This window comes from Piliocolobus tephrosceles, chromosome 1 (assembly GCF_002776525.5).
Source record: "Piliocolobus tephrosceles isolate RC106 chromosome 1, ASM277652v3, whole genome shotgun sequence".
In the NCBI taxonomy this organism is placed as follows: Eukaryota; Metazoa; Chordata; class Mammalia; order Primates; family Cercopithecidae; genus Piliocolobus; species Piliocolobus tephrosceles.
Window position 1 is genome coordinate 104,539,749 of NC_045434.1, and position 27,752 is coordinate 104,567,500.

General features: G+C 46.0%; 1 protein-coding gene across 2 annotated transcripts in view; it reads left to right on the top strand.

The window, feature by feature from the left end:
- The window catches only part of IGSF3 (immunoglobulin superfamily member 3), a 93,253-nt gene that overhangs the window by 48,747 nt on the left and 16,754 nt on the right, over window positions 1-27,752 (top strand). The window contains exons 3-8 of one of the 2 annotated variants that reach the window (XM_026456714.2): window positions 2,564-2,941; window positions 4,780-5,190; window positions 10,667-11,056; window positions 12,447-12,506; window positions 14,950-15,351; window positions 18,590-18,994. In XM_026456714.2, the coding sequence (XP_026312499.1) occupies window positions 2,564-2,941; window positions 4,780-5,190; window positions 10,667-11,056; window positions 12,447-12,506; window positions 14,950-15,351; window positions 18,590-18,994 (2,046 nt within the window). The remainder of the gene's footprint in view (window positions 1-2,563; window positions 2,942-4,779; window positions 5,191-10,666; window positions 11,057-12,446; window positions 12,507-14,949; window positions 15,352-18,589; window positions 18,995-27,752) is intronic. The other variant, XM_023222833.2, reaches the window with a different exon arrangement.

The following is a 27,752-nucleotide window of genomic DNA, read 5'->3' on the forward strand; positions in this document are numbered from 1 at the left end:
TTTAAAAACAATCCTAATTAGTCCTAAGACCAGTTATGTCAGGTGGGGTCCAGGCACTGTTATTTTTTAAAAGCTCCCCGGGTGATTCCAAGGTAGGTCCAGGATTGAGAAGCAGTCCTTGAAGATGCTGGTGTACCCTGACCTGCCTCCAGCCTTCTTTGCAGGAGATGGATGGGGGTTGGTTGTAGTTGCTCTGTCATAGAACACTGCAATTCACAGGATACCTAATGTTATGAATGTAGTTAAATTGTTTACAAAATGTTCTGTGTTTCAGGAATACTGCAAACATTTGATGCAAATGTCACCATATATGTGTGTGTGTATATATACAGTCATGGGTCACTTAATGATGGGGATATGTTTTGAGAAATGCATCATTAGGCAATTTCATCCTTGTGTGAACATCACAGGGTATATTTTAACAAACCTAGATGGGATATATATTTTCATTTATATATTTTCATATGGAAAATCAAATGTCCCAGCACTGTTACTGAATATCAGTCATTTCCCCTACTTGATCTGCCATGCCAATATTAAGTGCCATATACTAGATCTCTATATATGCCCCATTATAATCTTACAGGATAACTGTTGTACATGTGTTTCCTCATTGACTGAAATGTTACTCAGTGCATGACTGTACATATAGCAAAAATGTTATACAGCATATTTTAACATACTGATATTACTAAAGAGTTGTCCTCATGGTGACTTTAAATATCATAATTAATGCCATCAACCAGAATATATCAAATAAATTCACATACCACTTGTTCTGTTTCCTTCCCCTGCCAATTTTTTATTTTTCCTGATTCTGCTGAAGCCAAGATGGGTTCTGTGTAAGATTTTGTTTGTGAGGAAAGGTTCTGCATGAATTAAAGTTTTGCAAGCCATGGGCGTTTCATTGTATGGGCTGTTTTGAGGTCTGTCATCTTGCAGATTAGATCAGCTTACACTGAGGCACAGTACCCTGCTGAGCTGGGCTGAGAGCTTCACTCCACTAGTATTCGAGCTGTCCCGGCTGTTCACCAGCTGGATCCACTTCAGACAGGCATAGCCGGGGCAGCCGCCATTCCCATTTGTGGGGGAAAAGGGAAGCTATCACAAGAATGGGCTGCAGCTGTGGGAAGACATGGGCGGCCCAGTGATGGTGTCATTGTCAAGAGGCCTTTGAAATGTCCTTAAGCAGTCATTGGCCAAATCCTGTCCTCTATGGATCCAGAGCCACAGAATGTTCCAGCCAAAAGATGTCTTAGCCAGCAGCTCTTTATTGTGGACTGATTGTGGGCTAGGCTGTGTGCTAGGGGCTTTACAGATGTTATTAAATCTTCTCAATAACCCTATGAGGCACACATTATTATCCCCATCTTACAGATGAGAAAACTGAGGCTTAGAGAGGTTAAGTAGCTTATCCAAGATCACAGTTAATAAATGACAAAGCCGGCATCGGAACCCATGCTAGTCCTCTCCAAAGCCACTTTCTTAGAAATCATTTGATAGATGAGGAGATCAAGGTCTGGAGAAGAAAAGCAACTTGTTTGAGATGACACAACCAGCTCTAATTGGTGGCAAAGCTGTGCCTAGAGCTCACCTGCGCTTTTCACAACCTGCAGTGCGTGACCACTGCCGAAAGGGAGAGGCAGGGGTGTGCCCCCTCCCACCTTCTGAGTGACCCAGGCACAATCAGTGTTGAGTTGGCATGAAATGAGAAATTAAACTCACCATGCCACTTTAAGAAGAACACGGAGAAGGCAGGCAGAGTGACCTTGGAGAACGCTATCTCCGCCAGAAGGCAGAAGGTCAGCGGGGGAATCTGAGTGGGAAACTCAAGGGTAGCCTGACTGTCCTTGTCATAGGTTTAGCTGGGCACTGTCCCCTTTGTCAGTTTGTGGCAGTCTGGGCATCAGGGATCTGCTTCAGCCCTTCACATTCGTATTTGGGCGTGCTCAGCTTAAAACGATAGCAGTCTGCAGGAGCTCAGCTCTGCCTCCATTTATGGAGGGAAGAGAAACTAAGGAATGCTCCTTGGGAGTGGTGTTGGTGAGCAGCCACATGGGAAAATGAAGGGTGTGGCACCAGAAAAAAGGTGCTCCCAGGACTCCCTCCCACCAGTGCTCGGACCAAGGAAGAAGCATTTAATTTCAGCCAGATTTCTAGACGGTTGCTTTTATTTGTTTTCATCTGAATTTGTGCCAAGGATTCAACTTTTCCTGCTCGTTTTATTAAAAACTTTATACACAGCATTAATAAATAGATATAAAACTGCCACATAAATGACAAACAGAGGGACTAAATGAAATTCCCAAGGGTCAGCTGTTGAATAAGTAGCAAAAGCACATCTTGGCATGATCCGATTCCCATATATGCAAATTAGGGACCGTGCTTTACCACAGAGTGTTTTAATTAATATTTATAAATCACAGAGCGCCTTTGAAAGGGCCAGTAAGCTATTTATATTATTATCATGTCACACAAATAACAAACCCTTTGGAGATTGCTGCCTACTTTGCATTTTGGTCTGAGAAGTGAGCATGTTGCATGTGTTTTCTGTCCCTTGTAGGTGTGGTGTCAGCACAGCGGCAGGTCACCGTTCAGGAAGGACCCTTGTACCGCACGGAGGGCTCCCACATCACCATCTGGTGCAATGTGAGTGGCTACCAGGGACCTTCGGAGCAGAATTTCCAGTGGTCCATTTACCTGCCTTCATCTCCAGAGCGAGAGGTGCAGATCGTCAGCACCGTGGACTCTTCCTTCCCCTATGCCATCTACACCCAGCGCGTCCGTGGAGGGAAGATCTTCGTAGAAAGAGTCCAGGGGAACTCAACCCTATTGCACATCACAGATCTTCAGGCCCGGGATGCCGGGGAGTATGAATGCCACACACCCAGCACTGATAAGCAATACTTTGGGAGTTACAGTGCAAAGATGAACCTAGTGGGTAAGGAGATGCTGTCTTCGCATGGCCCACATCTGGCCTGACTCAGTTCTTTAGTAGTGTAATTTTGCTTTATGCCATACATTTGACTTTTAAAAAATCCCCAAAATCCCCACATACTTTAGGGGTCAACAGATAGTACAAGTAAACTAAATTTCTGTAGTTTACTAATAGGTGGTTGAGGGTGAAACTTTAAAAAGGTCTAATGCAGATGTTAAGAATTTCATAAGTTAACACTGTAACTGGTGAAAAGGGATATGAAAATATAAGGCAAGATGTTTGTGGTTGATGATCTGAATGACAAGGAAGATGAGACGTATGACATCAGTTGGAAGAGAGGAGAAACCTCTCAGAAGGATAGGCCTTTCGGCAGCTCTGAGACCCATGGGGCACTGCTGAAGCAGGAAGCACATGTGGCTGTGTGTCCTTGCTCAGACCTCGTACGTTGCAGGTCCTTTGGCTCCATGCGTAAGGACCTATGAACTGGCTGTCTCCCTTGTTGCTCCTTAATGCTGAAGGGAACATGAAGAAGAGGGATGCAGGAGCTTCCAATGTGGGCAGCCCTGGTCATAGTGTTTGTCAGTGTCAAAGGGTTAACCATATCAAGGCTGTTCTGTTTTTCTGCCTATCTTAATTTCTAGTTTTTATTATCACAACTAAGCAGTGGGTTTTCCTTTTTCTTTCTCTAACAAGTCTGTGTCCCAGCAGGAGACCTTTTGTGTGTGTGTGTGTGTGTGTGAGAGACAGAGTTTCGCTCTTGTTGCCCAGGCTGGAGTGCACTGGTGCGATCTTGGCTCACTGCAACCTCCACCTCCTGGGTTCAAGCAATTCTCCTGCTTCAGCCTCCCGAGTAGCTGGGATTACAGGCATGCACTACCACGCTGAGCTAATTTTGTGTTTTTAGTAGAGATGAGGTTTCTCCATGTTGGTCAGGCTGGTCTTGAACTCCCGACCTCAGGTGATCCGCCTCCCTCAGCCTCCCAAAGTGTTGGGATTATAGGTGTGAGCCACCGCACTCGGCCGTTCCCAGCAGGAGACCTTTAAGACCCAATCCTTGGGTGAGAACAGGGAGAAAGCACATACTAGTTGTGACTAAGGTACTCTCATCAGACAAAGAGGTGGTGCTATTTAATCTCCAGAAAGATGCAAGCAAGGATCAGGGTGTGATTCTGACCAAGAGAAAATCTCTTCTCTTGCCGGAATCTCTCCAGACTGTGGCTTCCTTCCAGTGAGGACCCCTTGATGGATGAATTACGTGAAAATTAAACATACTAAAAATAGGGTATGATGATGATTTTTTCTGCCAAAAATGGTTTTTTAAAAAAATTGTCTTCCTGGGGCTGTACTGCTGAAGTAAGTTACAGAATGGGGATGTGGGAAGGAGAGAAAGGGGAAAATAAGGATGTTGTATAGAAATGTAAAACTAAAAGTTCCAGGAGGCATTTCCATTTGAGGATCAGTCAGAAGTGAAGTTAAAGTATCTCAAAGCAGTGCCAGAATGAACAACAAATGTTATTTGACCTGTGAGACAATTGTATAAAGACAGTATTTTCAGGGAGTTCATTTATTATATAATATGAAATACACCCCATGTTTCATCCAAGTGTTATTAAAATACCAAACAGGTAAGTGTAAGCACCAAAATAATGCATTTCCAAATCCAAACAGAAAACGTTCTCTTTATGTGCATTTGGGGCTGTCTGTGGCCTCGAATGGATGGTTCAAGGATGACTGTTAGGGATGCAGGGCAGTGACGCCTGCATGGAATGGGAGCATAGCCTCTGGGAGTCTCAGATTCTGTGGCTTTGTGACTGCACTCTCGGGACATTTCTGTGTTGCAGTGATCCCAGACTCCCTGCAGACCACTGCCATGCCCCAGACTCTGCACAGAGTGGAGCAGGACCCGCTGGAGCTCACTTGTGAGGTGACCTCGGAGACCGTTCAGCATAGCCACCTGTCTGTGGCCTGGCTCCGGCAGAAAGGTGGCGAGAAGCCCGTGGAGGTCATCTCCCTGAGCCGAGATTTCATGCTTCACTCCAGCAGCGAATATGCGCAGAGGCAGAGCCTGGGGGAGGTGCGGCTGGACAAGCTGGGGAGGACCACCTTCCGCCTCACCATCTTCCACCTGCAGCCTTCCGACCAGGGCGAGTTCTACTGCGAGGCCGCTGAGTGGATCCAGGATCCGGATGGGTCATGGTATGCTATGACCCGAAAGCGTTCCGAGGGAGCCGTGGTCAACGTCCAGCCAACTGGTCAGTCTCTCTGAGCCTCTTGTCCTGTACTTGACCTGGTGGTGAAGGCTGTCAGATACTGGGAGGATGTGGAGACTCCTTCTTTGGGCGCCTCTACCAGGACAGCCGGTTTTTCATGTGAAGTTAAAACTGGTCTCCTGTGCAACCAGAGGGAGCTGAGGGATGTGCAGGACAGGGGTATCCTAAGACCTGAGTCACAGGCAGGTGCTGCACAGACTGAATCCTGCTTAGAGACGTGCTTTCTTTGACCTACACGGTATTTATACTTTTTTGAATTAGAAACTCATTTTAAAACTTGGGAGATTTCTCAGAAACCATTTGTATTTTAAAACTCTGGGCTTTCATTCCTGTTAGCCACAGTTGCTGCCCCGTTTAATGATGTTGCTTTCCTCAGGTGCCCATCTGGTTTCATTTGCAGAAGACAGTTGAGATAATGAGACTTCCATCCAAGGTCTAACATTATAAACTAGAGAAGTTTTGTCTTAAGTTATTATTTTTTGTCTAGTAATAGTCTTTGGTGATATTTTGTAATTTCCAAAATACTTTATCACATATTACTTCACCATCTCCCAGATGTTCTGTGAGGTGAGTAGGTGGTAGTATTTCTGTTTTGCAGGTGAGGATGCTGAATGCAGATTACTTTATACTGGGGCTCAGGAGGAGTCATAGGGCATGTTGATGAGGCCAGTCTGAGAGTACCAGTTTCCACTCTAGATGTTTTCTTAAGGCCTGGAAGGGGTCCTGAGGAGGTTGCGTGATGTCTTTAGAGCTAAGGCAAAATGATGGTGGCACAGCCAGCTGAAACCCTAGGGCCCTGGCTCCTCTTGGTATCTCCTGTGGTCCCAGACTCTACTCCCCAGGCTCCTGAGCCCACCAAGCTCCAGGCCAGAGCTGATGGCTGTCGCTGGCTGCCTCTGCTGTGCCGAGGGCAGGTTCTCACATGGGCCTTCAGTTCCCCCAGCTTTGGTGGAGCGTGGCTGTTGTGCCATCACTAAGTTGCGATGAGTGGCTTGAAAGCCTTTCCTTGTGTGGATGCTCACTTCTGGCGAGGACTGTGGTGGTTCTGGTGAGTGAGTGGAGGTGTGGCTTTTGGGAAATGAGCTGGGGAGTCCCAGTATAGGTGGGGTCCCTCTTCAGGACCTGTCTCTTGGACCCCCTGTCCCATTTGCTGCAGTCAGCTGTCTGGGTCTTTGCATACTTTCTCTGCCATTCTAGAGTTTAAATGCTTCAGACTCAGCTAACAGTACACATTTTGGGGCTTCATCCCAGAAGTCTTCATTTGGAGGCTCCTAGGATGGGCCCTGGGAAGCTGGATTTCCGGCACGCTTCCCAGGTGATTCTTCTGCTATCTACATTTTTTTCAAGCAAAGCTTCCAGGGCAGAAGCAATTCTCTGGACATCATTTTAATAAGTCATCGAATGGATGTGAGATCTTTTACCATAGGGGTTGGGTTCCTGGATGGGGAACACTTTATCTGCTCTGTAGGACATTTAGCAGCTTCTGGATCTTTCAGTATGAAAAAATCTATCCAAGGGGCTTTACTTTATATTTATCCTTTCCCTTCGTGGATAGTTTTAAGATCAGCTTCAAAAGTTTGGGCCAAATTTTGAGTCTTAATGCTTTTAAATTAGGTTGCATCGGTTAATCTTCTTTATTTTAATCTTACCAATTTGGAATTAGAACTTTTTGAATTTACCCTGAAAATGTATCTAGACAAAGCCAGCAAAGGGAAAACTAAGTAGAAAAAAAGTTGATGACTTCACTCTGCATTCGTGTGCTGCTTAGGTTCAGCAGTTGCATCTCCTACTCTACCCTTCTCTTTGTTCGTTTCAGTAAACATGTAGTTAGTCTCCACAGCATTGAAGGTGTGATGGTGATAGGCATTAGGGGCTTCAAAGATGACTAGCACTGGTCCTTGCACTTAGGCAGACCTGAGAACCAGTGACCAAGTAGAATGTGCTGAGTGCATCGATAGCATTTGTATAGAGTGCTCTGGGAATACCGGAAATAGGAAGTGTTCTTGCAACCATAAGTTTTCTCTGAATGGGATGGTTGATAAGACAAATCCAGGAATGCCAATAAGTTTCTTGACTTGAACTGAGTCTGGAAGCTTAAAGAGTCAGCAGGAGGAGAAGCATAAAAGTACAAAAGTGTTTGATAGGCTTGGCAAGCAGAAAGAAGTCAAGTATGACTAGTTCTGTATGTTGAGTTCTGGATGTGCGTGATGAGAAGAAAGGCAGCTGGAAGCCCCAAATGCTGTAATGTAGAGCTGGGGCTTGACTCTGTGGGCCAAGAGTTTTCAAGCTGTTCTTGGAACCCTGGGAGCCCCTCAAAGGTGCCTAGGAGGTTAGACATGGGTGTGCGTGGGTGTTCATGTGCATGCGTGCACGCCCAGGAGTTCAGGGAGAAGGCATGCGAGGGCCTGGGTGGTCCCCCACTTGCTTCAACTGAATGTTTTCTATGTTGGGTGGCAAAAGATTTTATATGACTAAAAAGTCCCCTTCCTTTGTCCTCTTCTTAATAGTTTGAAAACCTCTGCTGCAGACGGTTGGAGAGGAGGTAGAGATTTTTAAGCAGGGAGTAACACAATTGGATCAGGGTTTCAGAAAGAAAAACCCATGGAGGCCACCTGGAGGTTGATTAAATCCATTGGGTCTGAAGTCAAGAGACCAGGTAGAAAAGAGCTAATAAGAGCTATGGCTAGGTCAGTGGGTGCCAGAGGCGAAAGAATAAAGAGCACAGTGGAAGGAGGGGTCCAACTGGCTAGAAGCCCAGGGGCTGGGGCTGGGGGCCCCGGGGGTTCCTTGAACTGTGGAAGGGAAGGAAGAATAATGAAGACATGCAAGACCTTTGCATTTGTGGCAGCATTGGCTGTCTTTTGTTTTTGTAAATTCTAATGAAAGAGCCCATCCATCAGGTAGACTCTGATAGAGATGCTCAGTATGCGAAACACCCAGTGAGTCCTCAGACATAGGGGTCTGGGGCTCAGAGACTGACCTGAGAGTGATCAGGGCCCTGGAAGAACCCATGGGGTAAAAATGGGACAGGGCCTGGGAGAACAGTAGCAGTAAGAGGTGACCAGAGAAGCAGGTGAGAGAGAGTGTGGAACAGAGTGGGCAGGCCAGCAAGAAGAGGAGCAAGAGGGAAGGTATCACAGAGCAGGCTCAGAGGCCTGAACCCACTTGAGGAAAGCCTTTGATTGGGATGCGGGTAGGGCTAGGGTGGATCATTCGTGACATTTGCTAAGTCAGTGAAGCCTAATTTCAGTGAGTTGAAGTGGAAGGAGTATTGGAAAAAGCACAGGTCAGTTTCTAGAGATGTAATTGACTGGGCATAACCAAGGGCAGAAATGGGGGTGATGTGCTGTAAATTTTGTGTCTTCGACCTGGGAACATGAAGATGTCACCACAGCATGGGGGGATTCTCCTGAGATGAGAAGAGTCTTTGGCCGCCGAAAGAAAAAAGCCAGAGTTACAGCCAGGCTAACGTGGAGCAGTGGAAAGGTCTGAGGTCTAGGGTACCACCCCTTGCACAGCTCCAGTGGTGTTTATGTGAAACGAGTGCTTTTCTGTCATTGATGTCGGGTTATAAATAATTGGGTTGACCTGAGAGATAATATCCAGCAGATAACACGGGCACTGTCCCATGTGGGTGTGTTCATCTAGGTAGATGGTGGTAGAGAGAAATGTGCTTCCTTCAATCCATGCCTCTTAAGGCTTGTCTCTTGGGAGCTGGAAGCTGTAATAGCAGCTACTTCATTGGAGGGGAGGCCCTGGAGTTGATGAGGTGGTTTTCCCTGTCAGGAAATTTGGCTGCTATAGGAAGTGGTTAGGTCACTGGAAAAAAGGGGTGTTTGCAGCAGGACACCAGCCTATGTAGGAGGGGAGAGGCTGGAGAACCTGAGGAGTGGGAGGGGTAAAACTGAGCTGGGGCTGGAAAAGAGGAATGTGGATGTCGCTCATGCGTGATTCTTACGTTTTCTTGGGAAACAGAATCCTCATCTGCTTAAAGAGCGCCTAGGATGGGATGAATGGGCAAGATCTTGAAGACAGTGGGAAAGGCTAGAAATGCCAGTCTAGGGAAGGCAGGCAAGGTCGGAGCTAATGACTCCACATGGAATTCAAATGTCTGTGCCATGGGATTTTGCCCCCTCAGTGTTCCTTTTAGCGGAACAGAGCTAGAACTGGGCGGTGGTCACAGCTCCAGTCTCTAACCCTTAACTCCGTTTTCTTCCCCCGACTTCTGCCCTGGGTGCCTATGAGATACGATAGCTATCTCTTGAGATTAATAGCCACTGTACACTGGTACACAGTTTGTGGTGATGCTGTTAGTGGTGATGAGCCCCTCTTTGGTCACACCCTCGTGCCTGGTTAAACACCCAGCTCAACAAAAATTAGCCGGATGTGGTGGCTACTCGGGAGGCTGAGGTGGGAGGATGGCTGGAGCCTGGGAAGTCGAGGCTGCAGTGAACCATGATCATGCCACTACACTCCAGCCTGGGCAACAGAGCGAGACCCTGTCACAATAAATAAGTAAATAAATAAACATTTAAAAATTAATAAATAATTTAAAAAACACCTAGCTGTTTGGAGGTTGCTTGGGTTTAGTAATCATTTCACAGGCTGCCTGGCTTTCAGCATAAGTATGTACTTTCCCACTAAAGTACCTACTAAGTACTTACTAAGTGGGAAAGTACCTAATAAGATTTAACCAGACGTGAGTACTTAGTAGGTACTTTCCCACTAAAGTAAGTACTTTCCTACTAAAGTAAAAGTACTTAGTAGGTACTTCGGTGGGAAAGTACCTACTACCACTGAAATCTGCCTACAGATTTGGTCTGACAGGTGGTAAACTAGTGAACAGACATTTGTTTTCATTTTTTTCTATGTAATTCTGTTAGGTTTGGTCATACTTACATCTTATTTCTAGTATCCACATGGCGGGGGGTAGAGAGGGAATTTTAACATAGTCATCCTTGACCATTTGTTAGGATTGGGCCAGCACCTGGGCCGCTCTGTAGTTTTCTCCTACAGACCTCAGTGGGGTGAGTCTTACAATATCTGCTGAAAATGTTTATAATGCTGTTGCTTAAATAGAGTTCTGGGTGCATATATCAAGGCTCTATCTTTGTAATCTACCATTCGAGTGATATTAGTAGCTTCTCACTGACCTGGGGGTCTCATCTAAGACATCTAAAGCTTCCGACTGAGCCCCATTAGTCTTAACTGGGATAACAGTTTGCTTAGACCGTCTGGGCTGAACTAGTTTTGAAATCTCTGTGTGATATTCAGAGGTTTCTCTAGGCCTCAGAGAACCTGGGTCTGAGTTATTTTTCTCTCAAGCTAAGCACTGTGGTCCTCCCCGCAGTTAGTATTGTAAAGAAGAGGAAGGGTAGTGGGAATGTGCTGATATGGTTTACTTGGCTGGGGCCCTCCTTCACCCAGGATGTGTCTCTTTTCTTACTTGTTCTCTCAGACAAAGAATTCACTGTTCGGCTGGAAACAGAGAAGCGGCTGCACACGGTGGGAGAGCCGGTGGAGTTCAGATGCATCCTGGAGGCTCAGAATGTCCCCGACCGTTACTTTGCTGTCTCCTGGGCCTTCAACAGCTCGCTCATCGCCACCATGGGCCCTAACGCTGTGCCTGTCCTCAACAGTGAATTTGCTCACCGGGAAGCCAGGGGACAGCTTAAAGTGGCCAAAGAGAGCGACAGTGTCTTTGTGCTGAAGATCTACCACCTCCGCCAGGAAGACAGCGGGAAATACAACTGCCGGGTGACTGAGCGAGAGAAAACTGTGACCGGGGAATTCATTGACAAGGAGAGCAAGCGTCCCAAGAACATCCCCATCATAGTCCTCCCCCTTAGTAAGTAGAGAGATGTGCTGCGTTCTTCTCCTTGGGCTCAGCATGATTTAGGAGAGGTAGGGGGAAAGAGAATAGCATGGTGAGGGTGAGGGGAGGGCAGGTGGAAGGAACCCTTGAGGCAATGCAGAGCTGGGGGGAAACCGTTGAGCCTCTCTTCCCTGTGTAGCCCACCTGCCTACAGTTAGCAGGCTCCCCATAGTAGAGGATCAGGATCAGGGGTGTGTCGGCAGGCCAGGGCTGGGCATAGGCCTATCCGAGTGCTAGCAGCCCTGTGCATACACAAGCAGTGCCAGCTCAGCTTGGAGGGAAACCAGGAATCCCAGAAAACTGTTTGCTCCTGTGTGGGAATCAGGTCCCAGAAGAAGTAGGTAGATGCCTGCCTTGAAATCTCACTTAAGGAGAACTGATCTTTTATGGGAGGATTTTAAATCATAAAGTATATTATTAAGAATTTGCCATCTGGGTTTTTCAGGTATAAAGGCTGGCATTTCCCTAAATGGCTCTTCCCTGTTGGAATTGCGTTTCTAAAAGTCAGTGGGTGGGCCCTCTCACATCTTCCTGGAGCATAGCCTTTTAAGCTTAGCTGATTTCTGAGGCTGCCTCAGTGGGCTCCCAGCTTCCATGTAGACTGGCCTTGTGTGGGTGGGTAGTGGCCATTGCTAGGGATTCCAGAAACTACTGGTGTTTGCTTGTGTTGTGTTTAAACATTCATATTATCAAGATATTCTTATTAATCTCATTCTCCCATAGTTCTGTTTTTAGTAAAAAGAATAAAAACTTATAATGCTCTGATTTTAAACAAATGGTAAAGTTTTAAGACTAACCTTTAACCTTTTCTCAGCTGCTCAAACTATTCTTTCTCTGAGCCTTGTAATAATTTCCTTTACATTTTTGTTTATATGTTTTAATATTGAAAATATTTCTCTTCAAGTGTGAAGTAAAAAGTAGCCACAGGGGTCATCTTGTCCTCTTGCCACTCTTTTCTTCTTTTCTCATCAACTGGATTGTTTTCTTTTATGCTTATTATTATTTTGTTAAAAACCATACACATACATGTCTAATTATCTTGAAATTCTTTTGTTTCTTAGCCTTTCCCCCCACCGCAATGCCTAGCATGGTGCTTTGCATAGAGTAGGTGCTCGCTGAATACTGTACAATTGAAATTATTGAATTGAATGCCCACTGTCTTTACTATTTTCCTGTCGGTCTGTGCTTGCCTTAACCACGGACTCTCTACTTTTAAATCTGCAACTAATTCCTCATTGTTTTCTAAGGATCAAGTGAAGGGCAGCCACGCTGTTTACTTCCTATATTTTTTGTACTAAGATTTCCCCCAACCCCTTCTAAGAACTTGTTTGATGATCTGTGGCCTGCTATATTGCTTTTCCAGCAGATAACTGGGTAGTTAAAGTCCCCCAGCACCACCAGATCCTGTCCCAAGGCCACTTGGGTAAGTCTACCGAAGAACAACAACAATCACATCGGTAATGGTGATAATGCCTTGGATTTTAATGGCGCTTTTCCTCCAAAGAGACCAAAGTGCTTCTGCATATATCATCTCCTTCTCCGCTCCCACCTCTTAAATCCTTGTAGAGGCCAATATGATATCCGCCTAATGAATGAAGAAATCAGAGCACCACACAGGAAGTGACAGAGCTGATTGTCCAATTAGTAGTTGAGCTTGCATTGCATTAGGAAATATTTGCTTCTAACTCCAAACCCACCGCCCTGCGCTTAGCCTGTGCTACACCATCAACCTCCTGATTTGAAATTTCATTTGTGAACGTCTACTCAGTTTTTCATTAGTTCTGTCCTAGTTTTCACTTAATCCAGAGAGTTTAAAATTGTCGGCTGCCTTGTCTCAGGCCTGGAAATCCTCGTAAATAGTGTTAGTGGGCAGTGAGGCACTAGGTCTGTAGTTGCCTTTGCCTCAGCTGCTATAATAAAATAGCATTTCTTCTTGTAGCCCCACATGCTAACTATGTGGGTTTTCCAGGCTTGCTCAAGCAACAGAGCACCACCAAACAGTAGCCCTTACAATAAATGAGCCAGGACTTGCATAAGCATCCACTGGGATGACAGTAGCGGATGGGAGTAAGGTCCTGCAAGTCATTCTTCTGCTTAAGACAAGTGAAAGGATTTTCTTCCTTGATGCTGAAGTTGCCCTTTTAATCCCTTATTTTGAATTGATAACAGTCAGGATGAGTCTTTAATCTAAAGAGGAATATTGTTGTTATTAATGATGATGAAAAATAATTACCTCATCTAATCCTCTCAATGTCATGCCCTAAGAAGTAGGCACTATTAGTATCTCCATTTTGCACATTGGAAATTAGAGCTTTGGTAGGTTAAGGAAGAACCACAGGATTACAGAGTTAGGAAGTTTCCAAATCCATCCTCTTAACCATTAGTGCTATACTGATCATCTCTGTGAATCGTCCTGGTATGACTCCTGGGGGAGGTTGCCCTCCTGGGAAAATCGCTATTCCCCGCCCTATCCACACCTTTTATTTTTCACATAAAACAAGCAAATCCAGAATGGGTAGCAGGCATCCTCGATATAATAAGAGCTACATGCTGAGTCTCTGTGCTCGTCTTTGTTTCGGCCTGTTGGGGAAATAAAGGAGAGAAAAGCTTTGATTCAAATGCATTGTTATGTGTATGTGTGTGTTTTCTCTTGGTAATTGGGTATGCCTCTTAAAATCTGGGATTTGATTTAATTAATTGGTTTAAAATTATTGCATGTATTTCATGTGGGTGGTACCCAAAAATTGGAGCCAAATGAGTTACTTTGTGTTCTTTAATACTTACGGGCCTTCTGAACTCCATATAGATAATTATACAAAATACTATATGCATAATTAAAACAATTAGGCTATCTGTGATGGTTATAAAAACAAAGAGTTATGTGGAATAGTAAAATTAATCATGATCATGATGACCGGTTTTTGAAAACCTACTGTGTGTTAGGTGAATCTACGTGTCATCTCATTTGCTTTTTAATATTTAAAGAATTCTACAATTAAAGGTAGCTCTGTGTCTTAAGAAGAGGCTGAGGCATGTCGAGTTTAAATAATTCGATTGAGTGAATTCAGATAGTTAAGTGAGCAGCAGAGGCTAGATGAGACAGGGAAGGGAGTGGAATCCTTATCCCAAACTTTTGATTTGCAGAATGTTTCAGACAGAGAGCAAAGGAGCCCCAGGGTTGACTAGACAGGCGGGAGAGTGGTGGATGACGAGCTGCTGGCTTTGTTTTATTCCTGTGTGTTAATGAAAGAATGAAAGCCCGCTCCTCACGCACTCTACAAAACTAGACCATCTGTGCTCCCTTATTACCCACACTTAAGCACACGTTGTCGTCCAAATACTTCCTATCGGGGTTTTTTTTTTTTTTCTATTTACTAAATTGTCCTGAAGGACTCAAATGGCACATTATGGATGTTCAGCTTTTATTTGACTGCTGTAGTACCAAATGGTAGGAAGAGTGAAGTGAAGTAGGATTTTGGAGTTACTCGTCTTGCTGAAAATTCAACTTGAAAAACCCGGAACTCCAGCTGAATAGATTACCCAATAAATTGTTTTATGCCCTAAACATCATGCCACTATGTTGTATTTCTTAGGTTCTTATTCAGTTTCAGGTCTTAGAACCTTATTATCCCAGTCCTCTGCACACAGCAAAGAACATCCTAGATTAATCAGATCTAAAAATCACAGGGAGCGATGCCCAGAACCAGCCAGGGCTTGCAGCAGCTAGTGTCAGAGTGTTTTTGACCCTCTGAGGCTCACCGTACCTGAATATGATTCCATTTGCACCCCTCCTCCTGTTTCCTCTGTGGGGAGGGCGCCGTGGAGACCATAAAGCCTCCAGTGTGTTTCTCTCTCCCTCTTCCTAGAGAGCAGCATCTCCGTGGAGGTGGCCAGCAATGCCAGCGTCATCCTTGAGGGCGAGGACCTGCACTTCTCCTGCAGCGTCCGCACGGCAGGCAGGCCGCAGGGTCGCTTCTCTGTCATCTGGCAGCTTGTGGACAGGCAGAACCGCCGCAGCAATATCATGTGGCTAGACCGCGATGGCACCGTGCAGCCAGGCTCGTCCTACTGGGAGCGCAGCAGCTTTGGGGGCATCCAGATGGAGCAGGTGCAGCCCAACTCGTTCAGCCTGGGCATCTTCAACAGCAGGAAGGAGGACGAGGGCCAGTATGAATGCCACGTGACTGAATGGGTGCGGGCGGTGGATGGCGAGTGGCAGATTGTTGGGGAGCGCCGGGCCAGCACTCCCATCTCCATCACAGCTCTTGGTGAGTGAGCAGTGGGACTGGCGGTGGGTCTGGCATGGAGACTGCTTCAGTGTCTAACACCTTATCCTGACTTTTGTCAGAGTTCTAGCAGGAAACTGTGGCCAGTCTTTCACATATAGAGTTTAAAGTACTTTCCTTTATGTCTATTTTGTTTCTTATAAGAGTTTAATTAATTAAGGTGGTGCTAGCAGGGTCTAAGGGACGCACAGTGGATGATGGGCTCCTGAGGGATAGCAATAGCTGGGAGCCAGACTCCTAGTCTGGCTGGGAGGGAGTGATGTTATCAGAACTCTATCCAGGTTAGGGAACCCACCCAACCAAAGTGGTGGCCCCAGGTGGAGGAACGTGGCCACCGCCAGCCTGGCCTTCAAGAGAGCAGAGTGACTGAGCACTGTGTGGCATGTCTTTCCTGCCCTGCTGCCCAGGGGCCAGCCTTCCTGAAAGTGAGCAGAGAAGGGTACAAAATCAACTGTTGGCATTTATTGAGCATTTACTATGTTCCTGGCTGATCCTTAACACTTAAACTTAGTTGTCCCATTGAATGCCCACCTAGCCAAGTGACAGACACTTTCATTTTATGGAGGAAACTGAGACCGAGACACGTTAAATACTTTGCCTAAGGCTACAAGTTTCTCCTACTCAATGGGGTCCATACCTAACAAAGCTGTTCCCCCCTTAGCATGGAATGAAAAGATACCTTGAGATTTGCTAAAACCAAAGAAGATTAGATTTGCTTCTCATAGGGTAAAGAGGCTTCCATCAACATTTACCTGCCTGGATAGAATCAGTATATTAAATTTTAAATGACCAGTCTGTGACTTTGTTGGGAAAGAAACTTGTTATGTGACGTCGGTTGTCCTCAGCAACTTTATGTCCCACTCCCTGGGACTGTGTCACCACTTTCCTTGCAGGTAGGGATGGTGGTGCTTTTGGATAATCCCAGTAAAGATGGCAGCCCCAAGTGGTTTTTGTCCTTAACAGAGTCCTCCATTTTCTTACCCCTCTGAGATTAGAATTACATTTATTTTCTAAAGCTTAATCCTAAAGATTGACCTGCTTTTTGCAGTAATTATACAGCTTAGATTTCTGTCTTAGAAACTTCTTCCAGTGATTGTGTTTCCTGATCAGCTCAGTTCCTGTGTCCATACTCAGCACTGTGTGGACCCAGTGAGGTGGAACTTGGGGGGCAACTTTTTTGGATGTCCAGTACTGGTAGATTTTTTTTTTTTTTTTTTTTTTTTTTACCATCCTGGAAGGTTAGGAATGTCTGATGAGTGATTAGAGTTAGTGAGGATTGTTTCTCTAGAAGTAATTTATGGTATCAGGTTATCCCCTGAGTTTTTTCTTACTCACCATATGTCTGGTGGTTCTTACAGCTAGGGGCACTGAGAGGCTCTGCCCTGGGATCCAGAGGCCAGCACTGTTCACCTGATCTCCACCACTGAGATACCTCTGGCTAGAGCCATAATCAGGTGGCCCAAAGGACTGAACAAGGAAGAATGGGAGGGCACTCTGGACTAATTAAGGTTGTCTTTTCAGTCTAAAGTTAACAATGACACACATGAATTTTCCTATCAGTATAATTAGATGCGGGTCCCAAATATACAATGGGCCATTATGACTGTTCAGTTAGAGCAGCTTGGGTGCTCTGTGGCCATGGCATGTGCCCATGTCAGGACTAGACAGTCATTTACTTGGAGAAGCACTCTCCCCTTCAAGTGTGAGGGCAGGAGCACCTGCTGTGGGTCCTGTCTCTGAGGTTCTGTCCTGCACCACTCTCATGCAACACCTACTACACACAGGTGCACAGTGACCGTCACAGGTGCTTCATGTTTAAGGATGGGCCTCTGTGTTGTAAAGTTTTTTAAAGGATATATAGAGATAGCTTATGAAATCCAAATTGAAGGTCCAGAGTTTTCAGCAAATTGTACCTATTTGCCAACTTAACCTCACCGTAGAAAGCCAAAAGATTCATCCTGTGGCCAGTCTTTCACATACAGAGTTTAAAGTACTTTTTTTTAATTTCTATTTTGTTTTTTAACAATGTACTTGACAAAATATATCTCATGTGCCAGGTACTATTTGAAATATTTTACAAACACTGATTTATTTAATCTTCACAGGGACTCATTTTACAGATTGGAAACCAGAGGCAGAGAGAAGTTAAGTAACTTGTTTAATGGAAGTTATCAAAGTCTTGGCTGCTGGCTCCAGAGTCTAGGCCTTTTACCCCTGTGTTATGCTTTCTGTGGGTAGAGCAGCCTGAAAAGGCCCCTGGAATCAGTTACATGTGGTTGGAGACTAACTGTGTCGTTGACTTACTAAATGCTTGTTATTGGGCAATTTATCTGACCTCTCTCTGCATCAGTTTCTACATCTGCAGGAAGAGATGATGAGCCTGCCTGTTCCACAGGGTTGTTTTGGGGATTCAGTGAAGCATGATGAGAGCAAAGCAGCTGGCACTATGCTTGCACCTAGATAGTGCTCAATACATACTGGCTACTGTTAGCTTTATGACTGTGATCAGTGTATGAATATTAAGCAGTATTTCCAGGCTGAAGGAACTCTGAGGTACTCATATTGAGGAGTCAGTGTTAGGGCTTAGCAGTGCTGCCCATTCAATAAGGAATATTGAGAGACTCACAGTGGCTGAGACTGCAGAACCCTGCATTTAGGACAATTGTCCCACCCCACTGGAGGTCCCCACCTGCTTTGTTCTTGGATTTCATGAGGGACGCGGGAGAAGGACTGGAGGCCAGTTCCATCTGCTTCCCTTCTCAGCACCAGTGTGCTCGGGGACCAGGAAAAGAGGTGTTGGGGCTGTGTGGTTGTGTTTACCTCCTATGCAATGGAGGAAATTGGCTTTGGGGTTTTCTTTTCCTGTCTTCTCATGGAATCTCAAGACTTCTGGGAGCGACCCTGCCTACATGCAGTCAGTCCCTGAGAGGACTGTGGTGTCTAATTCCAGGGGAGGAGCAAATGCACAAGGATCTCATTGGGAAGGGTTAGGCTAGTGCTGCTTGGGGGGATTGTGGTGGGCCTCTCTGTGGAGTCTTGGAAACTCTTGGACTGGGCCTCAGCAGGATACTAAAAGCAACACTAGCCTGAGAGTTCAAAAGGGGCCCCGAGAGCCTCTGCTCCACTTTGCTTGCTTTGCCAGCTGCCCCATTGCTGATGTCATGCTGCCCTGAGAAAGCCACGGGCCTCCTCTGGTTGAATCTCTCTGCTCTCTCTCCAGAAATGGGCTTTGCAGTCACAGCCATCTCCCGGACACCGGGAGTGACGTACAGCGACTCCTTTGACTTGCAGTGTATCATCAAACCCCACTACCCTGCCCGGGTTCCCGTGTCGGTGACGTGGAGGTTCCAGCCGGTGGGCACGGTGGAGTTCCATGACCTGGTGACCTTTACCCGGGACGGAGGGGTCCAGTGGGGGGACAGGTCCTCCAGCTTCCGAACCCGAACTGCCATCGAGAAGGCCGAGTCCAGTAACAACGTCCGCCTAAGCATCAGCCGAGCCAGTGACACGGAAGCGGGCAAGTACCAGTGTGTGGCGGAGCTATGGCGGAAGAACTACAACAACACCTGGACACGGCTGGCGGAGAGGACCTCCAACCTGCTGGAGATCAGGGTGCTGCAGCCAGGTGAGTGCTGCGGACGTGGGGGCTGTGTGCCCATGCTGCCTGAGCAGAAGTGAGGGGAGAGGAAAGGTGTGCATGGAGCCCTTAGCATCACTTCCCCCTTTCCCAGCTCTTCATTGAGAGACGCTGCAAATCAATAGGAAGTTTTAAGAATCATGCAGTGGATGCTTGTATTCCCTTTCCTTGATAGCCAGTTGTCTGACAGCATTTGTTTTCTTCCTGTGTGTGTGTGTACGTTGTTGTTTTTGAGCCATTGGAGGGAAAGGTGCGGACATTGGGATGCTTCCCCCGAGTACTTCAACATGTAACTCCTAAGAACCTACCCACCCACTGCACCATTATCACACGCTTGGGGTTTTACGTTAGTGTACTGCTATCACCTACATTTCCCCAGTTGTCCCAGTCACGCCTTTTAGAGTTACTTTCCCTTTCAAATCAGGATCCAATCAGGGATCACACATCACATTTGTTATCCTGTCTCTTTAGACTCCTTTAATCTAGAACAGTTCTCTAACCTGTGTGTGTGTGTGAAGACATGTACATTTGTGAAATGCACAGGCCAGCTGCTTTAAAGAAAGCCCTTTTCTTAACCTCATCTCCTGTAATCTTCATACAACGATGTGGAAGTGGTATCATTGTCTCCTGTTCACAGGCAAGGAAATTCTGAGTAAAGAGGGAGGGTCATGGGCACCTATTGAGCATCTGCTTTACATAGGCGCTGAAGGTCAATTACTTTATTAGAATTGCACAACCACCCCAGGAAAGATTTAAGTGACTAACCTAAGGTCATGTACCCAGTGAATGGTGGAGCCAGGATTTGAACCCCGGTTGAGTTTCTCCCACAATGTTGCCTGCACCCAGGCCCCGTCCAGTTGTATGGGCCCTGAATTTGAGCTCCTTTCTCTATGGAGGCTGAGTCTGTCTGAAAGCAGATCATAAGGATGCATCAATTTGGGGAGCATTAGTCAGTGGGGATTTCTGCAAACACTCTCACCTTCATCAGGCTCTTCTGCTGACATGTGGGAGGAGTTAAGTACATGTAGCTCTTATGGTTTTCCTCTGTCTGTCCTTGTCTCCTGCCAGGTTAGAAGCTGGTGGAGGGTGGAGCCTGGGCAGTAGGCTCCTGTGTTCCTTCCCTTGCCCAGCCCATGCCTCGGCTAGAACAGGCACCTGTGCAGGCAAGGGTGAGGGTTTGACTTTGCAAAGATGGCTGGAACGCCTTGCCAAAAGGATTTTTCTGCCCACTGACAGCCACGGTTAGTGCCAGACCTGGTCTGCTAGACTACTTTAGGTAGCCAAGTGTTGTTTTCAGCAATGTGAGGTTAAATAATGGTAACCTTTGGGTTTCTCCTTCACCTCTTCTAACCCCATAACAGAGTTCTGTTCTGTACCAGATTTGGAACAAGTGAGTGGTATAAATGATGAGACTGTTCCCTTGGCCAGTGAGAGCCTAAACTTGGGGACGCTGGGGGAAGAGGCTGTTTTGCTTAAGTGGATTTTCAGGTTAATGGAAGGTTAAGCAGAGACGCCATTTTATGTGAACCCTTGTTGTGGAAAATGTCGAGGTACCCACTTGCCTGCATTATTGAGTGGTACATTAGGATTGTAATTGCACCTTCTTTTTGGTCCCCTCTGGCTCTTAAGGTCAGTTTTCTGAGCAGTAGTGCCTGTCACATGGTTCTGCAGCTGTAGAAGGTAGAGGAGATGCTGATCCCAAGACCTTGTCTGACATTGCCTTTTTGAATACATCCCTAGTATTTGCCTGTTTCTGGTACTACTTGGAATCTAAGACTGGAGTGCCTAAGGGAAGAATCCAGAATTAGTTCATTGAAGGTTCTAATTATTTAATTTATGGTGTTACTAAAGGCACACAGGAAAAAATATGTATGCAGTACCTCTGTGCTGCCAGGTTTGTGCCTAGTGCTTTACTCATGTTTTCTTTTTAAATTTATCCCACAACCTAATAACACAGGTGTTTGTATCTCTGTTTTGCTAATGAGGAAAGCAAGACTTAAAGTGGTTGGGAATCTTGATGGAGGCAAGCCAGCTGGTTAAGTGGCAAAACTGAGATTTGAGCTGAGATTGGAGCCCAGGTCTCTCTGACTTCTGTAGAGCAAACGTTTTCCTTTATACCATAATTGCCTCCCAGGTAGATAAAGTAGCTGGAGGGTTGGGAGACCCCAGATCTGCTCTGAGGTCATCTTTTGGGTGTCTTGAGTTGGTTTCTGTTGTGTTTTCACTGTAAAGTGAGAATGAACAGTGGTTGGCAGAGGGGACTTAGGAGTATCACCGTACTTGGGCTGTTATGAGGCCTCTACTTAAAGGTGCACAGTAATATACTTTTATGGCCCTTTGGAGGCGAGGAAGAGCAAAGGTGGGTGCTTGAGGCTGTGCAGGACTCCCTGAGGGCGGCTGAGGCACCAGGAGAGTGCATCCCCTTAAGTGTTACTGTCTCTCCTCTATTAAATATTTATGTGTTTAGCACTTAATATTTTCTAGAGAGCTGCAAATGAGTTTTTACTCTTTTTCCTATATACTTTGGTGCAGGTGCATTCATTTTGGGGAAATAGAAGTGGAAAAATACATGAGAGCTGACTGTGTGCTGGGGACTATTGGACACTTGGTGTATATTATCTCACTTAATCTTCACTGCAACCCTGGGAGGAACATATTGCTTTCCCATTTTACAAATGAAGTAACAGAGGCTCTGAGAAGTTCTCACTTGCTCAAAGTAAACACCTAGTGAGTGGGGGGGGGGGGTGGTATTTGAATCCAGGTGTGCCTTGTTAAAAAGTAATTGAGGTAGGGAGACTTTGACCTTTTTAAAGGCTGTGTAATCAGAGATTACTCTTTCTGCATTCAGTTAATGGTGTCCTTCACAGAAGAATTTTCTCCTTGTAGATTGATGATGTGGAGGAGTTATGGCACTCGTGTTACTGGTAGTAACAACAGTAGCAGCTAATATTCACTGAGCATTTCTTGTAAACCACTGGGAATGCTTTACACATAATAACTTAGTTCCTTCTTCCTTAATCCATGCAGTGCTGTGAGGGGGACCATTTTACCCAACTTCACTGATGAGGACACTGACACAGAAGTTACATAAATTGCCCAGTGTGCCATAGTAAGTGGCAGAGCCAGGATTCAAGTCCAGACAGGCAGTCTGGCTCCAGAGTCCAAGTTCCTAATTTTATTATTATATGTTCTAGACAAGTGTTTTTCTTCTCAAGAATCCTCTTTGGTACTGTATACTTGTATTTAATGTTTCCTCTCTCTGGTTAAGCACCCCTGATTTCCTAATCCCCTTTAGCAAATCCTTAAATTTGTTTTTTTGGAAGTTGGGGTCATAAGACACTCGTGGAGGTTCCTCAAGACAGTTTGCTGATGGTGTAAAAGTTTTATCTTGTGCCTCTTTTAACTCCTGATTCTTCCAGCTTCTGCCACAAGGTGGCTCTAAGACTTGGGGATACCAGAGCTCAGAACCAGCGCTGTCCTCTCTTCCTTTGCTCTCCCTGCATACCTTGCCCCTCAAAACATAGATTCTTAGCCTTGCTCTGGTGTCTTCCATAGAAATGTCCCCTGCTACCCCTGTTTTAAAGAATATTGTGTTGAATATTCTTATTCCATCGGAATCAAATAGGAATCCAGGGACTGTTGATTCACGCTGGTCCATTTACCATCAGCCTTCCACTGCTGTGAGATCACTTATCGTAGCAATCTACTTTGTGGTCTGAGCCCCGGACTCGTCCCTGCTGGAGCCACCTGCTAATCCTGCCCCCATATCAGTATTCATCAGAATCTCTGGTTGGATGGCACAGTTGACTTGTTGTGGATGTGTTATTTGACCATTCCCTGTGCGTGCTTCCTGTTGCAAATGTACATCCCCAACAGAATCTTCAAGGAATGCCATCACTCTCATGTTGCCGTTGATCTAACTTAGTCTGATCCCCATTGATCACGTAGTGTGACCCCTCCAGGGGCGCTTAGGCAAGACTTTCAGCCAGTTCACATATTTGATTGTTAGCTCTTAATCAGTTCTTTTCTCTTTTAATTGTGAAGCATAATTGCCTTGCTTCCTTCTGATTTTCTTTAGCTCAAAACACCCACCAATTACACATCCCTAAATACAGAAGCAGTAAGGGAAATGTCAGCACTCATTTTCCAAATGTTTACAGCAGTATCTTGGTTTGGCTATTAAATATTGTACATTAAAATTGACAAAGCCATAAACAAGCTTCCAGGAGGACAGCCTCTGGTGCTGGAAAGCCGACTTGTCAGAGGGTGTATTCTGCTGGGATTTTAATGATGGGCAGTCAGGATGAATATTTAATACTCTCTGGATGTTGCCCAATCGGTTTTCTTCTATGTCTTATTGCTGACCTGGCAGATTGGGATAGCAGAGGGCTTTTCTTTGACTTCCCTGAGTCCAGAGCATGTGAACACTGGATCTCCTTGTCGCATTCTAGTGGGTGACTGGCTGTCCCATCCCTCAGAGGACTGGCCTCTACCTTCTTTCAGGGGAGTCTGGGGTTCTCCTTCTTCCATCCCAGGTGGCTTCTGCCTGTTGTCTGTGCCAAGATAGAATGGGCGTGAGTGCAAGAGCCCTAAGAGGAGTGCCCAGCCCCTCCCCGATGCCTCAAGCCTGTTGTCATGGTAACACTGGGGCACTTGTTTTTGGCATCAACGAGCCAGGGTCACTGCCCTGCCTGCAGACAGGTAAGGCAGGGTAGGGCACGTCTGGGTTACCTTCATTAGCTATTTCCACCTGCAGACTCTTGCCGCTGTCCCCTTGCCCGTCCCTCCCTGTCTCTCTGTATGCATGTTTGAGCACCTACTAAGTGCCAGGTTGCCATGCTGGTGAGGCTACAGAGATGGCTGTGTCACGTTCCTGTCTTGTGGGCTCTGTGGGAGGCAGCAGGCCTGGGGACAGAGGAGAGCAGAAAAGCATTACAGGTGTGGAGGCAGAGCCAGCACAGGGCAGGGGCAGGGGGCCGGAGGTGTGAGGAGGGAATGGGGTAGGGGTGAGGGCGGTAGGTTGGGAAGGAGGAGTGGAGCATTTCGGGCTCAGAGAAGAGCGTGAATAAAGACAGTCACAGAGGGTGGGAGCACGTGCTTATCTTGAGATGACTAAAGCATGGGGTCTGGGAGGGGTTCACCCCTAGGCAAGCTGGCAGGGATCAAGAAGTCCATTTTGTACACGGGAGCATGGGGTGAGGGTGGGCATATGTAATAGCTAAAAGCAAGGACAGACCAGACGGCCTGGGTTGGAATTCCAGCTCTACCACTGAGCCAGCTGTGTGACTTTGGGCAAGTGTCTTTATAAAATTGGGAATAATATTTATTTCATAGGATTGGTGAGGACCAAATAGTTAGTATTTATAAAGTGCTTAGAATAGTGCTGAGCACATAGGACCAGATGAAAGTTTGCTAAATAAATAAGAATATCCTAAACTCAGAAATAGGACTTTAGCTCATACCCAGATCATATACTCCATTTTTGTAATAATTTATATTCCCTTTACCCAGAAATGAAATTAATATACAATATAATGTTCCTAATCATATCATCTTTAAAATTTGCTATACTCTGCTAGTTGTGGGATAAAGAAAGTTTTTTTAAAAAAGTAGTTCATAGTAAAATAATGTGTTTCAGTGTGTAAATGCTCAGGACAGCTATGCTGGGGGCACAGTCACAGTCAACGCTGCCTCTAAATGCACACTGACAGTCACTGTATCGGACTTGGCAGCCCGAGCAGGACTGCCATCCTGACACGGTTTCTGAAGTCCTGCGTAAGTCTTGCTACAATTCTGAACAAAACAAAGGAAAATCTTCTCTTGACTGACCTGGCACATATTAAAACTATGCAAAATAAAAGTATTGTGATGATAGTAAAATGAAAGTAGGTTCTAGACTCAGAGGCATAAGTTTTGCCCATATGAATGTCATTCGAAAGTCACACAGGACACGAGGCAGAGTTTTGTTGCATGGAGTTGTCCCAGATAGGATTTTACATCTTCAATGGCTTTATTCCATTGAATAGATACCCCTCCCCAAATCAATATGGCAACCAGAGACCTGCTTGCGATTCGTTGCTTTATTGAGAACTGCTGTCACAGGCTGTGGGGTGGGCAGCCGTGGGCAGTAGCATGCCCCGCTTGCCATTTAGGAAAATCCCGACTGTCGTTAGGCTGAGAGGGAGGGAGTGTCATATGCAGGCCAATTATAAGAGCCTGAGAAAGAGATCACTGAGGACCCAAATAGGGAATGGTCATTTGGAGAGGGCAGAGAGCCAAGGGCTGTTAAGGACAGAGGGACTCAGGGGTGGTAACCGTTTGACTGGCAGGCAGCTGTGCCACTGGCTTCCCAGGCAGCTCCCCCTGCATTCTCTCCTTGTCTCTCGTCTGACTTGCTTCCCTCCACTTGAAACGTCTCTCCTGCCACAGCCACTGGCTGCCTGTATCTCTGGCATTACTGTGTTTTCTTTAATAAACAGCAGCGTCTTCCTCCCTCACTGCCCATCTCTTCTCACCTGCCAGTAAGTGGCAGAGCCAGGATTTTCTGGCTGCTGCTCACACCACAGCACAGAAACTGCTCTCTTCAGACTTACCGGCAACCACCTCAGCAGCACGTCTGTGGCTTCTCAAACTTGAGTGTGCATCAGAATGGACTGGAGGGCTCATGAGACTGCAGGTTGCTGAGCCTCACCTGCAGTTTTTCTGACTTAGCAGGGGCTGGCAGATTCCCAGGTGATGCTGATCTGCAGATCCATGTCGTGCACCCTGAGGGCCACAGGTGGTCAGGATCAAGTACCAGCTCCAGGCCCCTTGCAGTGTGGCCGAAGCGTACCTTTCTAACCTCATCCACTGCACGTGAGCACGTGCTCCTCCCCGAATAGACTGCACAGGGTAGTTGTCCTCTTTCCTCACTTGTGCTCTCTCTCTGGCGTGCCCTTTCACTCTCCTTCTCTCCTTGTTTCACAGGGCCTAGCTCAGAGACCACATACCTTTCGAAATGTTCTCTCTTCTATCAAAATCAGAATTGCTTCTCCTTTGAAAAAATTAACCACATTTATTCAACCATTCATTGATTAGTTTAACGATGATTGGGTCCCTGCCCTGAATATGCTTAGAATTTTGTAAGAGAAGACTGTTGAAAAATTACCTTCGTTGTAAGGCAGCAGTAACAGAGCTATAGTGGAGCATAAGGGAATCCTTTATTGAAGAAATAAATGAGTTTTGAGTGAGAAGAGCACGCACAGAGTGGAATCTGAAGGGAGGGTAGGCTGGCTGAGAAAGCTGCTGCTGGTCTCCGCTGCGGAGTTCTTCCAACACCCTATCCTGGCTTGTAACAAACACAGCAGCCTCTCCTACGATACAAAACACAGATTTTTCAAGTTTTAATCAGAAGCCTGGGAAGGAAACTCCCCATTTGCAGAAAGAAAGGGCCATTCCCTCAAGCAGGGCCTGGCCCCTGGGGGCTGCTGTGAACGCGGCTGCTGGCGTGAGCTGGAGCGGCTCTCACTCTTCTGTCTCTTGCTGGATTCTTTCTTCCTCCTGCCAGTTCACTGCTGGGGGTTAACCAAGCCTTAGTATTTTCTTTCATTTATTAGTCTGCATTTATGGCCTCTCAAAGCCCATTCACTCACAGGGCCAAGTCCAGGGTTTCTCAGGTTTGAAGCTACGTGTGAATCACCTGGGGATCTTGTTAAAGTGCAGATTCTGATTTACTGGGTCTGGGGTGGGGCCTGAGAATCTGCATTTCTAACAAGCTCCCAGTGCTGCTGATCCTAGAACAGCACTTTGAACAGGAAGATTGCCACTTATGCTTGACAACTCCCAATCTAAGTGTTGAACTTTGAACTTGGGACAAGGCACAGAAAACAAAAAGGAATGAGAATAGCTAAAATTCACTGGGTGTTTGTTGTATACCAGGTTCTGTGCTAAACTCTTTTTATAGACAATTGCCTTTAGTCTGCACAAAACTCCTAATGGAGATAGGGACATATTGTTCTTATTTTGAAGATGAAAACACCTGTGGTCTCTGAGCGGGCAGGGCTCTCCTAGCCCTGTGGAGGAAGGTGGTGCACTCAAGCTGTACACCGCCCCGGGCAGGGCCCTGGCAGTTCATGGGAGGGCTCCTTAATTGTAGGTGGAGAATCCAGTCTCCCCTGTGCCTCAGGAAAGGTCCTACGTGCCTTGGAGATGTGGGAGGAAATCCAGAGCATAGAATGGGAGCTGACCCCTTGCCCACCTGTCAGACATGCACCAAATTTTAAAAATGCCTCTCTTTCAAGCTTCTCAACACTTCACAATATTTTGACATGGGAAGAAAAAAAAAATGGAAATGCTTTGAAACATTTCTCTTCCTTGGATTCTTGTTCTCAGACCATGTGACTGAATAGAAGTTTAGTCATAGGATTCCAGTTTAACATATGCAGTTACTATAGCAATTGAGGTTTCCTTAGTAACAGTTGCAAAAATAATCTGGCCCCAATTAATAATACATTTTAAAGCTCTTTCTACTCCATTGCTGAACAACCCAGTTTTTTTGGCGAAGAACCAGATAATTCAGGTGGTGTCATTTGCACTGATATAGATATCATTTGCATGCGGTGAATTGGGTTGGAAAGGAATGAAAAGGGAGCCGGTTGTTTCAAGTATTATATGAATCCAATCTGAAAAGTCGACTGGCAAGCAAATGGAAATCTACTTTCCAGAGCTTGGGAGCTTAATGGTAAACCCTGTCCTGGATTCCTGATGT